The following is a 13,525-nucleotide window of genomic DNA, read 5'->3' on the forward strand; positions in this document are numbered from 1 at the left end:
AGTGCGGGACTTAGTTTGGATGCAGATACAAATATTTATGGAGGATCAAGCTATGTTGGGCCAGATAACCACACAGCCGCGCATCTGATAACAAAGACTGGAGCTCTGAAATATGTACAGAAGCTCTCTGTTTTTTTAGTTTTTTTTTAATCGAAGCAGAGTTTCTTCCAAGTCTAGATTAACTGAGATTCCCTGCGTTTTCCTGTGGAAGTATGCTGATCTGAATGATGGTGAAGTGCTGCTTGTGAACGAGCGTTGCTGTTTGTAGCTGTGGGAGTCAAACCAAGCTGAAGTGTGAGTGAAAGGACCCTTGAATGCAGACGGAGGGTTTTCTTTATAGATGACTGGAATCAAGAGGCAGTTGAACATGATACATATATATTAGCTTGCAGTGTCACTTTGGTCACTGTTGAGCCAAAGATAACTTCATCTTTTTCAAAGGCTAAAGCAAAGATGTTAATCTAATCTCAATTCAACTTTTTTTTTTTAATTGTTGGGGATCAACAGGAAGGTTTTTTGGTCTTTCTGTCTGTCTCTCCCGTCAAGGTCTTATCGTTGAAAACTCTGGAAAGGTTCTCCATTGTTCCATGTTTTCTGCATCAGTGGATAATGTATCTCACTGTGGTTCTCTTTACTCCTAAAGCCTTAAAATATGACATGTTGCCTTTTGAGGTCTGTTAGTCGACTTCATATTGTCAGTCGTGTTTAAGTGATTTATTGATTCTATATATGGAAGAGAAAATAAGCATAAAATGTGTTAGCGCAATATGATTCCTGCTTTTTTTTTTGTTTGTTTTATCAGACAATTAAAAAAAAAAAAAGCTACATGTAACGGTACTGCCTCAGCAGAGAGTGTGTTTTGTTGGAGCCATTAGGCTGCACCACCACTCCATCTTGGAGAGAGTGCAGAACAACCTGGAGAAAACGGCTCTGAGAACGGCTCTCTTTCCCACACCACCTGAGCTCATTTCTGTTGTCTTTACTGTTGCAGATATCATCATGTGATTTTTGGGCCAGGCATCTCAGTCTTAGGAGGCATTGTTAAGAGTTTACAGCGTAGCATATCTGCGATCTCACTCTCCGAAGGAAGGAAATAGAGACGCTGTTGTCTTTGTATCGACCTCCAGCCCGTGTAAGCAAACATTCGGAGGCCAGTGGTTTTCCATGGCTCTGAAACATTCATGCTGACTTCGAACAAAGGCTGGTGTTGTTCACATTGAAGGAAATACGAAAGGGACATTTACATGACTTCTTGAGAAAGCCAAAATAAGAATATTATTTGTACTTGAGTCACAAAATCACAATTTTTCCTTTTTTTTTGGAAAGTCCTTAATGCATCATTATTAAAGGATTTCTTCTCATTCTAACAGCCTCTTAAATTACCCGTTGAATTGCGTTTAAGGTTTGTATGCTGCACATTCCTGCGTGCTTTGTGTTTGTCTAAGCAATTAGGAACCAGACCAGAATTTTCCTGACGCCCCCAGAAATACTCTGCATGGCCATAAAACAGTCACACACACTGTTTCATTGGACCGCTTTGATCACAGCCGGCATTCACTGTGCCTTTGTTTCAGTAAGCTTCTGTAACGTCACCAGATTTATTTCCATCCAGTGTGGCATTCATTTTTCACCAAGAAAAGACCTTTCATTGATGATGGGAGAGTCTGACCAGTTTCCAAAACTTCTCAGTGGCGTTGGGGTCCGGACTTGGTGGTCGATCCATGAGTATCCTGAACAATCAAGAGGGGGTTCCCTGCAGACCCAGAGTCTGTGTTTAAAAAGTTCAACAAAAGAATAAGGTGTTAAGGGTAAAACTTTTGTCCTAAGGTCAGTTAAGAAACATCATTTTTTGAACGATAATTAAACTTTTTTTCTTTATTTGCTTTTAGCTTCTTATGTGAGGTTCACATTTCAATAACATAAACAGATTTTGTTTTTTTAATGTAATGCCAATGTATCAACATTTAGCCATCTCTGAAAAATCACATCCACTAGCGATTAAAACAATCTATGTCAATGATCTTATTTTGAAATGCAACCAGACATTCTTCTGTTAAGACGGAGAAGTTGCAAAGACTCAGCTAATGTCAGACTGGCTAACACAATCTGTCTGCCGTCTTTATGTCTAAGTGCTTAATAAATATTCTAAATTCCTCAGTTACAACAACCTTGTGAAACAAAATAAATGATAAGTAAGCTAATATCATTATCTGATATAAAAAAAAAAAAGTGGAGTGAAGGACGTTAATTTCGTCCAATCAGGTTCAGTTATTGAGAACCATGATGACACGCTCGTCCAATTGTGTTGCGTTAAATTTTGTTCATCCAATCAGGTGTGGTTCTGGAGAAACTTCTTCTTTTGGAAACACTTCCTTATTCTGCAGACAGACCTACTTGGAACAATCTGAGCTTCCATCGCTCCACTGTCTGATGTTTATTAAGGATTTTCTTATGGCTACACAACTGTTCAATCCCAATCCCTCGACTTCCCTTTGACATAATGTGCAAAATACCCTTACTTTCACTATTAAACATAGCTCTCAGTTCTACTGTTGTTTTCCTTCAATTTTATTCCACCAAATGTTTCAGTGATCGTCAATCACGAACATTCAAGACGTTTTCCGACCACATTTCCTCTGCAAGGACGCTGGATCAACTCTTTCCTCCCAGTTTCTATATTATGCGTTGGACAGTCCCAACTTTAGTCACTTCTCCTTAGAGGTTTTCCAGTGATTAGACCATTATTAAACAGACCAGCATCTCTTCCATTACTGCAGGATGCGTCTTTCAACATGGTCATTTAAGACATTAGAAGCTGTTCAACGCATAAGTTGAGCAACTGAGGTGAAATAACTTGTTGCCAGCTGAAACATAAGAACCCTGCAATAATTATACAAAAGGAAACTCCTACCTATTTGTTTATTTGTTAAAACCAAGTGGCAACTAAAAAAAACAGACTGTGTTTAAAACAACTGTTCTTGTTCAAATTTAATTTGAACTATTTGAATTTGTAGCCTTTTTTTGTTCATTTGCACATAAAGTCGACTTGTAAGGTTGACACTTAAGGAGAATTTTCCACAAGTGGTTAGAAACAGAAATTTCTTGCTGTCAAGGACAAAACCTTGCTGCCCAACTACACCACAATCTACAAAATAGTTCCAGAAGAAGAATGTACTTGTTATTGAAATACAGTAGTTTAAAAGTTCCAGTTCCCATGAAGAAGTTCTAGAAATGTGGAAAATACTGGATTTTTTTTGTGCTTACGTAACATTTTTTTCAAGGAGCCTGTCAAAAAGGAAGAAAAGCAATGTTTGCCTTTTCATGTGAACATCTTCAGCGACTAAATAAACTGTATTGACGTCCTCAATTAGGAGCATGTGAGATGTGTGAGACATCTTACCATAAAGAATGACAAAGCTCTAATATAACGCATGAAGACATCAAATGCTAAATCCTACACACAGCTCCTTATTCAGGCATTTTGGCTTAAACTAGACTTCCCACTACGATCTTCAAATCAGGCATTAGGAGGAGAAGAAGAGCAACAAAGGGCCACCGCTGCGGCCTCCTCCTCTCTGTCCCAGATGGGGGTTTTTTTATCTAAAAAGCTGTCGCTTCTTGGAAACATCAATGGCGTCCTGTGCCGGGATGAGAGCTGGCTACCTGTGTTTGAGTGGCGAGGCCCCGCCAGCCGTTCCCGTGAAGCAGCTCCTGGCGAGGATCAAGCTGCGGCTGACGTTACTCATTTGTGTGAAGCGGTGACGTGCTGGAGGCTCAGCAGGATCTCTCTGTCAGCGCTGGATCACGATTCGCTGGCATTCTGCAGCCCGCACTTTCGCTGCTATGCTAATAGCGTGGAGGATAAAAGTCTTACAGTAAACCGTGTTGCAGTCAAAAGTGATTAAATTTGCACAAACGCTGAGGAACAAGCCGAAGTGATTTGACTTTTCAACATTTTTTATTTTTATTTTTTATACGGTTTGCTTAATTTTTTTGCTTCTGATTTGGCGGAACACAGGCAGGAACAAACAGCAGGTGCTGCTTTCCAGTGTCACCGCTCGGTTAGTACTGAAGAGCACATGCGTCTCAGGGAAAAAGGATATTCCCGGATTAAAGAGATTATGCCTTTCCTCTCACCTGACAGGAGAAGCAGGATGAGGAAAACAAGTAGAGTTTTTGGGGGAAAAAAACAACAACTTCGTTTTAAAGATTAAGCAAATAAATGAACGTTTATTTTGTATAGCTGAATGTGTTTACGGCTGCTTTCTGAGTCCAGGAGATTAAACCATGCCTCAAACCAGCAGGTGCATCTCAATTATAAAATATAATTTCTTTTAATTAAATTCAGGAAGTAAAACTTGGAGATTATAAGCTTTATTCCACACAAAGTGTTTAATTTCAGGTGCTTACTTTGGTAAATTTTTATTATTCTCGTTGAATGAAAACCAAAAGTTCCGCTTCTCACATATAGAATATTGCAGCAGACAAAAAAAAACAACAGATTTTTGGATGAGTTATTGCATCAATGCAGCATGGCATGGAGGAGGTCAGCCTGCGTTTCTGCTGAGGTGTTCTGGACGTCCAGCTTACTTTGGGTCATCTGCATGGTTGGTTCTGGTGCCGCTCATCTTCCTCTTCACAATAATCAATCGATTTTCTGTAGGGTTCAGGTCAGGCTAGTTCACTGGTGTTACCATGGTGACTGGACTGGTACTTTTGGCAGTGTAGGATGGTGCCAAGTCCTTGTGGAAGATGAAATCAGCATCTCCTTGAAGTGCTCTGAAACCTCCTGCTAGCTGGCTCCAGGCAGACGACGTGACCCCAGAAACGTCACACTGGACCTCAATCAAAGCGGGTTCTGTGTCCCTCTGTTCTTCCTCCAGTCTCTGATCTTAATTTCCATATAAAAAGCAAATTTTATTTCCATCTGACAAGTGGACTTTGCAGTAAACAGTGCTGTCCCTTTTCTCCTTAACTCAGGTGAAACAATTCTGTTTCAGGTCCAGAAGTACTTCAACAGAAGAAATGTGACAGTTGTGCTCCTTTTCCATCCAACATTTTCTTCTTCCACTCAACTTTCCATTGCTATGGCTGGTCATAACTCTCTTTAGAATAAATAGAAGAGGGGTCTCAAACTCCAGGCCTCGAGGGCCGCAGTCCTGCAGTTTTTAGATGTGCCACAGGTACAAAACACTGGAATGAAATGACTTAATGACCTCCGCCTTGTGTAGATCAGTTTTCCAGAGCCTTAATGACCTAATTATTCTGTTCAGGTGTGGCGCAGCAGAGGCACATCTAAAAGTTGCAGGACTGCGGCCCTCGAGGACTGGAGTTTGAGACCCCTGAAATAGATGTTTGAATTATATCACTGTGTGCAATTAATTTATGAAACTCACGAGTTTCACCTATTTGCTTTATTGAAAGACATTAACCTCTTGATATTAACTTATTGAGCTGCACCTGTTCCATATTTATTCGTATCACCTGTAATGGATTCCTGTTTTCCTGATGCAGAGCTCGTTGAAGTTTATTTGTCTACATTGTCAGATATGTTGTTGCTACTGGTCAAAGGCGCATATTGAATGATTTCACAATAAAAGAGAAAATCGCAAGGACTCCAACAAACAGATAGAAATCTAAAGCTCTGAGGATGTGTGTTAGACCTTCAGCAGGACCTTGAGCAGGAAGAAAGTCTTCAGCCCAGGGCGAGAGTAAACAGCAGAGACCTACAGCAAATGTTAAATAAAAGCAATACAGCCTCGTAATAAGTGTCTCAGCTTTGAGTCAGAATCAGAAACATTGTTCATGCTGTGACGTTGCACTCCAGTGAGCATAGAAATTTCATCCCAGAGTTTCATTCACAGATCGGGTTTGGCTCTATGAGCCCACAGAACTCTGAGCGTTGCCTTATTGTGCTGTGGCCCTGTGCCACCACTCCCCCAGATGAAAGCAAAAAAATAAATAAAACAAACAGAAAAAACACTAATGTATATTTTTCCGTGTCTTCTTTTTTCCACTCAGCTGCTATTCAGGTGCAAATCACTCCGGCACAAGGGGAAATCAGCGTCGGAGAGTCCAAATTTTTCCTCTGCGAAGGTAAGGGAACACGCCTCATTTAGCTCAGCTTGATGCAAATTTCAACTCATCCATAAAATACTGCGAGTAACATCTGAGGTCATTTAATAAAAGTAGAAAATTTTGAAAAAAAAAAAGAGGGACAGAGTAGAGTCAGGTAAAGAGTAGGGAACAGTGTAAACCATAATCAGGCCAAGAATTGACAGGAAGTGTCAGTGTAGTTGGTTTAATCTCTACAACACACCCACCTCAGAAGTGAAATGGCAAAAAGGGATCAAATCAGAGATCACAGATTGACACGATTTGCTAAATCATACAAAACAAATCTTTATACACTGAAAAAAGAGAATGCAACTCCAACTTAAACACGGTTTGCTAATTAGTCACAAGTAATCAAATTAAGTTTATCCAAGTTAATGTACTACATCTTTTAAATTGCTAAGGTAAATAAAGTAAGTTTGATAAACTTGATTCAGGTACTTATAACCAATAGTACAGTTTTTTAAAGCTGGAGCTGCACTTTCTTTCTGCAGTGTCCCAGGCAGGTCCTCATCCTGTGGGTTAGCCAGCTTGAGCCGGTCCACAACGTTCCTTGACCTCTTTAGATGTCCCAAGTCACTATGGGATGGATTTCAAATGGTTTTTAACATCCACAGTTGAAACGATGCCGAGTTATTCAGAACGTGTTCCACATTCAGCCCTAGAGCTGCATCTTATCCCATGTTGTCATATTATGTGTGCATTAATATGCCAAATCACATTAATATGTCAACTGTTTTTGTGTTTGTGCAAAAAGCTTATTAAAGCAGAGCATATGGTAAATACCTGAAGAAAAATGCAGCTTGGGAAGCTGAAGTCTCTCGGCGCTACTTGATATGCTGCTGGCTGGCCAGTCCAGGATCAGCATTCATTTTCCTTGGCTCTGATTGGCTGTGCCCCCAGGAGACGCCTGTAGCTTCTGCTTTGGTGCTACCATGGTTTCCACTCTCTTTATTAACGCATTTTAAGGTATTTTTGGTGTTTGAATGATTACAATAGGCATTTGTAAGTGGTTTTTGAGGGCATCTCAAGAATTCGAGCATTTCATCTATTCACAAACCCACCAACAGCGTTGGCCTGCTGCATGCAGGAGGACTGTGTCTGCATTTGGAGCTCTGTTCAAATGGATCCCTTATATTCTACAAATTGGTAAATAGCAGGTTGACATTTCTTTCCTGTTCAAATTTGCCCATGAACACTTGTTAATCATTGACTAGTTTTTTTTATTATTATTATTGTTACCACAGCGACCAATAATCAGATGACCAACACCTAATAATACAGTACAACTGTTGTCCAGTAAATGATCCCCTGACTCGAAAAGCAACAGCCGCACAATTGTTAGCCTGCAGCAACAAGATGTATGTTATTTTCTGCATATTCTCCCCAAGCGAGCGGGGGATCTCTCTGGGTACTCTGCTAAAAACTAGGCTGTTTGGTTAATCTGACTCTAGTTTATCCTTGGGAGTGAGTGTGTGCGCGCATGGTATCATCTGTTGTAGACATTAAAAGAATGCATTCAAGATCCAGCTGTCTTGACTAAGGTGTGATCACATCAGCTCTAGAAAATAAATATTATTTTGACCAGACATCATAACTTTAAGCTATTGTAGATCATCAAGGTCTCAAACAAGCAGCTGGATTTAATACTGAAGTAAGAAAATATCATTTACAGTTGGATGGTAAAAATAAATACATTTAAAAAAGCAGCTTCATAGGAAAGGCTACTATTGACCTGCTACATGACAACATTTTCTGTAACAAATTAAGTGATAGAAGCAAAGTTTTTGTGGATGCTTTAAACTAAAAGGTTTTTTCTGCTCTGTGAAGATAATTGGCTTTAGTTTGACTTTGAATTGTTCCGTGTTAAACAATAAGCGCTCCTTGGAGCTCTGTGTTCTTTATGAGAGAAGACGACATTACCAGTTTGTGTTTGTGTTCTGCTTCATGAAAAATGAACAGAGAAGAAAACTTGTTAGATATTTTTTCCCCCTCAGTAAAAGTTGCCTTATAGTCAATAGATACAAATTATTTATAACACTCCTTTTTAATCATACTTATCCATATTTTTCAGATTTTAAAAAGAAACGTTTTTCTATTTTTTTTTTTTTTTAAAAGACGTATTTAGAGAAATAAATTAGGTTTATTTGATTTCCCATTTTCAATTGTGCGTCATTTTTTGTCGTGGTTTTTATTGATCGCTGTCTCACGTGGCACTCTGGCAGCATCAACAAAATCCCATCTTATCCCACCTTTGGTGATTCCCATCAGAGTAAAACTTTATTGATCTGCCATGAATACTTTCCATCATTTTCTTATGACCCTGTGTTGTGACCCTCTCTGTTTCACAGTGGTCGGGGACGCTAAAGACATCGACTGGTTCTCCCCCAGCGGCGAGAAGATCCTCCTGTCTCGGCCGAACATCTCTGTGAGCCGCAGCGACGAGTCCACGTCCATCCTCACCATCTACCACGCCAACGTGGACAACGCCGGCATCTACAAATGTCTGGCCAAAAACGCGGACAAGGAGGCCCAAGCCACAGTTCAAGTGAAGATCTTCCGTGAGTCCCATCAGATTTTTAACCCGTTTTTCCAACCTTCAAAGTATTGTATTTTTTTTTTTTTTCAAATTTCCAATCAACGTCACATCCTGAACTGTGAGCCACAAGAGCTCTTCAAAGAACAGACAGGTGGCACAAGAGGTTATCCAAGCCATGCTTTAGCATTTCTTTGCAATTCAATTCAATTTGCAGTAAGAAAGACGTATATAAATGCACAAATCATATCAAGTTTCAAGGTAAATGAACACTTAATGAGCTGTAAGAGCTCTCTGGCAGGCATGTGGGAAATAAGTAGTATAATATTTATTGTAACAGGTGATTTTCATCAAACGGAGCTCAGAGAGGCTTGAACCGAACAGACTGGCATCCTTACAGGGGGAGACAAATGTTCCTGATTGCTACAAATGACTCATCCTTCTGTGTGTTGGTCTCTAGGCAGAGTGTTTTAGTTTGACCTTCACCCAACTTAAATAACCTCTATCCAGCTTCAAACAGCTAGCAAAGGTAGCTTAAAAAGAGCAGTCAGTATCTTTCCTGCTCTCACATTTTTTCACAATACAGCCACAAACTTCAGTAATTTTATTTATTTTATTTTTTAAATGTTATGTAATAGGCCAAAACAAGAATAACTCTGAAGTGGAAGGAAGAATGCATGAAAATCTGCAACATGTGACATGCATTTATACGGCAGTTTTTCCCCACCTGATTTGTGGATCTCTGCAGCTCCTCCAGAGTTACCATGATTGGTTGCAAGGAATTTCATATCAGGGAATCAAGGCAAAAGGGGCAGCCTGACAATAAATGCATGCCACACATTTCAGATATTTCTTCATAAACAAAGCATGTCTTGACCAGAGCTTTTCCCTGTTCTGCACCAGTTTGTGTTGATCTTCAATTTATAACACCAACAGGTTGAAGTTGTTGGTTATTTTTTAACCAACCTTGTGTGCAAAAGCAAAGACTGCATGTCTGCCTCGCACACAATACTTAGCGATGGTTGCAGAGCAACGATTTTATTCACACTTCTCTTTTTAAACACACACACGTCCTTATGTTTGAACTTGGAAGTTCAAGTTTAATTACAGTCTTTTTAATTTAACTGATTTTGGTTGTTTCAAGTAAAAAAGCAACAAACTAAATGGACTCCTAATACTTCTCAACAGAAAAGATCACCTTCCAGAGCGCGCCGAGTCCGCAAGAGTTCAACGAGGGCGACAACGCCGACATCGTCTGCGACGTGGTCAGCTCGCCGCCGCCCACCATCATTTGGAAGCACAAGGGCTCCAAACTCCAATCCGCCAAAGATGGTGAGTCTCTTCGAACAGAACTGCTTCAGCGCTAGAGCCGCTTTCTCACCTCCAGCACGCCGTTCTGCCCAATCCTCTTGACTCCCTGAGCAGTCACCTCGCCTTCATGCCATCACTGCCTGCCAGTTCATGCTTTCCAATCAATTTTCCACTCTCCGCTGAGTCTCCCTCTCCCCTCGCCTGTTATCTATGAAAAAAGTAAAGAATTTTCTGCAGGAGGTGATTTTATACCTCTTAGAAGACACGTGGAAATAGTTTTTTTTTTAGCCTAGCAGGAGGAAGTTATTGTCAGCTGAAGCAAGAGACGTTTAATTCACCCAAACAGGTGAACTCAACAAAAGTAAAGAAAGTGGAAAGATAAAATGCAAAGGCTGTAATTTCATTTGAACCACTTCCAACAAAAGAAACTGCCCGGTGACGTTTTTCAGGTTAGCTAATAGCTGGCTTACCAAAAGGTTTTTTGTATTTTTCCAGGAGAGCAGCGCCCATATGTTTGAGAGTTAATAATTGGGTGAAGCTCTTCCCTCGCAGCAGGATTGCTGGGTTTGTTGCCTGATGTCTGTGTTTTCAATAGTTCACTCAATTGAAAAATCTTTCTCGTTAGCATATCAAGCGCTCCCCGCCTTTAGGCTTGATAGGGGGTTCTGGAAAGTTTGTCACCTGTTCTTTTACTGTGAAAGGAAGCCATAATTAGCTTTGATTTGCGGCAGTTACCATTGATTTTGGTATTCAGCGAGAAAAAAAAAAATAAGCAGAGAAAACCTGACAAAAGAAAAACATAAGAAGCAATCCATGGAAACTTTAGAAATGATTCTGTAATAATCACCTTTTTTTCTTTACCGTTGATCCCTGTGTTTGAAACAATTGTAGCTTAGAAGCTGTGAAGCATGAAACAATCTCGGGCTTTAAAATAGCTCCACGGAAATGGCTGAACAAATTAAACAAACCAAAGAACAAAGCTCGGCAGCAGAGCATTTCAAATAAATATAAAATGATACATTGTTTTAACATTTAGTTTTGTGGGAATAAGACCAGTAGAGGATAAACTTTGTTTTGGGTATGCAGTTGTGTTAAAAATAAACGCAGTTTGTTTAAAAAAAATAAAATAAAATCCCAAACTCTCCTCACAGCAGCACACATCCCATTTCCATTTTATTTCCATACAGGAAAGTGCATTGGGAATAGTCCGCATTTTATTCCAAATCAAAACATGGAGAATGTGTTTTATCAAATCACTCTACAGAAAATAAGGAAAAATGAATTGTATGCTGTTGAAATAAACTCCAGTGTCAGGGGTTTTCTGTGCAAACCCAAACATTTACAGCATAAACTGAAAAAGGCTAAAAAAAATGTAGGTTTCCCGTGAATAAAATAGAAATACCGCTCAGCAGCAAAGTGACAGGCCATCAAAGCATGATATGAATATAAAGTCTATAAAAAACAATTTAAAAAAAACATACTTCATAGTAAAGGCAAAATTTCAACATAAGTAGTAGTTAGCTATTAAAGGTATTGTGTATTTTCACATCAAGAGAGTCAGACCATTTACAATAAGTAACAATAAGAACTATGCAACAGCAGAAATGTGGCAATACCAGCAGAAATATTATTTATTATGCGTAAAACTGTGCAAATAAAAATGCTAACGTATGTCAACACTTATTGAGTCTGTTGGGAGCAGTGGTGACTTCAGAGTCTGAGAGCTGCTGGGAGGAAGGATCTACCATAACGCGCCTCAGTGCATCGAGGATACGGCAGTTTGTCACTCTTCGGTTCAGCTTCATGCACAGTGTGGGAGACATTGTCCAACAGTCATGTTACTTTATGCTGAGTTCTTCTGTCTCCCACCGCCTGCATCTGAGTTAATATTAGTGATATAATCCATGTTTCTGAATTGGTGAATCCTGCTGGTGTTTTTAGGGTTGTAGTCTTGCTGTAACGCTCATTTTGAGGATATTTCTTCATTCACAAATTTGCAGTTGTCCTCAATCAAACCTATAAAGGCAATTAACATGTGGCCATTATGTAACATGTATTTGTGTTCAATATGGAGGCATTTTGAGCCAATTTCTAACACATGTGGGGTCTATATGTAAATTTTGGCTGAGTTTCTGTTATTGTGGCAACTTCCTGCAGCCAAACATGAGTTTATTTTGGCTTTACAAACCTTTGTCCAACTCTGCCTTGGTGAATAATGTTAGCGTTGTGTGGACCGAGAAAGAAAACAGGCTTTGTTTTGCACTTAAACTGGGTCTGATTTAACCTTAACGTTACCCCTCCTCTGGTGACCGCTGGAAAGCCTCAACTTACCACAAAGCAGCGCTTAGCCTGCCTTTATTCTTGGCCTCTTATCAAGGAATGTGTTTTCCACTGAAGGAAAAAAAAAAAACCCTCCAATTGTGACCAGCACTGAGAAGTGCTCATGTAATTTTCTTCAGTGCAACAGTCGACCTAACCATATGTTTAAATGTCCACAAAGAGCTGCTTATGCTAAAGTGTCGCTGAGACATAAATTAAGACCCACATCTCTAAACTTGTGAGAAACAAAAATTGCAGTGACCCCCCACCCCCCCCCGCTCCCCCCAAACCTGCAGTTAAACATATTACATATTTAGAATGTGAAAATTCAATACCTCATTTAAGAGGCTACAAAATTCCCTCACGATCAGAGAAATACTTTAATACTATAGAATTACTTGTCAGTCTCCTGCATTATGCAAACACAGAAAATATAGTGAGAGGAAATGTTTAGTATTCCATTCCAGCCCTCCCAGCACATAATCACATTAATCACATTATCACACGTTCCTCGAGTTTAGACAGCAGGTTACCTTTTAAGACAAGTAGACACTGAAATCTCATTTTAACTTTCCAGAACTGAAACCTGCCAAAAGAAACTTTTGGAAAGGAGCTTCCAATTCCAGATTAGTTTTTATTTTTAGGTCCCTTCAGATTCAGAAGTTTACGTGAATTTCTTAGGAATGTGGTGACGTTGGTAGCAGTGCTACCACGAATGGTGACGTGTACAGAGTGTGCCTCGTCTCTCACCCAATGAACCCCGGAAATATGCACCAGTTTCCCTGTGACCCTGCAAGTACGAGCCAGTGTAGACTATGATTGAATCGATGGACATACATTTCTTAGAATAAAATTTTGTCAAGCCTATGGCAACAACTCCCATGCATAAAGGCATCTAGATGGTAGCTTAAATGGGACATCAGTAGAGAAAGGAAAAGGACGTAAAGAGTAACTAAACCCCAAGTCAACAATTTAGGGAACTGTCTGGATTGTTCCCTAAGGGTGCCATCTTTGTTTCTGTAGAGATTGTAACATTTTTGTATGAATTTGTTTGATTCTGCCACATTCAGCCTAAAGCTGCCTCCGTGCTGCCCTCTTTGGGTTGAACAGTGGTTACTGCAGTCATATTTTTCTATTGGTCGATGTCTATGTCACACAGCCCCACGTTCTGGCATAAAACCATGTCACTCAGACACACGCCCCCTGGTGGCGAGTCAGGAAGTGGAATTATGAGCGTGGTAAGAA

At 39.9% G+C, this 13,525-nt stretch overlaps 1 protein-coding gene across 14 annotated transcripts in view; it reads left to right on the forward strand.

Moving 5' to 3' along the window:
• ncam1a (neural cell adhesion molecule 1a) overlaps positions 1-13,525 on the forward strand; it is a 293,926-nt gene that overhangs the window by 200,405 nt on the left and 79,996 nt on the right. For all 14 annotated transcript variants that reach the window (XM_032575748.1, XM_032575749.1, XM_032575754.1 and 11 more), the window contains exons 2-4: positions 6,022-6,096; positions 8,466-8,675; positions 9,839-9,982. In XM_032575748.1, coding sequence (XP_032431639.1) covers positions 6,022-6,096; positions 8,466-8,675; positions 9,839-9,982 — 429 coding nt within the window. The remainder of the gene's footprint in view (positions 1-6,021; positions 6,097-8,465; positions 8,676-9,838; positions 9,983-13,525) is intronic.

This window comes from Xiphophorus hellerii, chromosome 11 (assembly GCF_003331165.1).
Source record: "Xiphophorus hellerii strain 12219 chromosome 11, Xiphophorus_hellerii-4.1, whole genome shotgun sequence".
Lineage (NCBI taxonomy): Eukaryota > Metazoa > Chordata > Actinopteri > Cyprinodontiformes > Poeciliidae > Xiphophorus > Xiphophorus hellerii.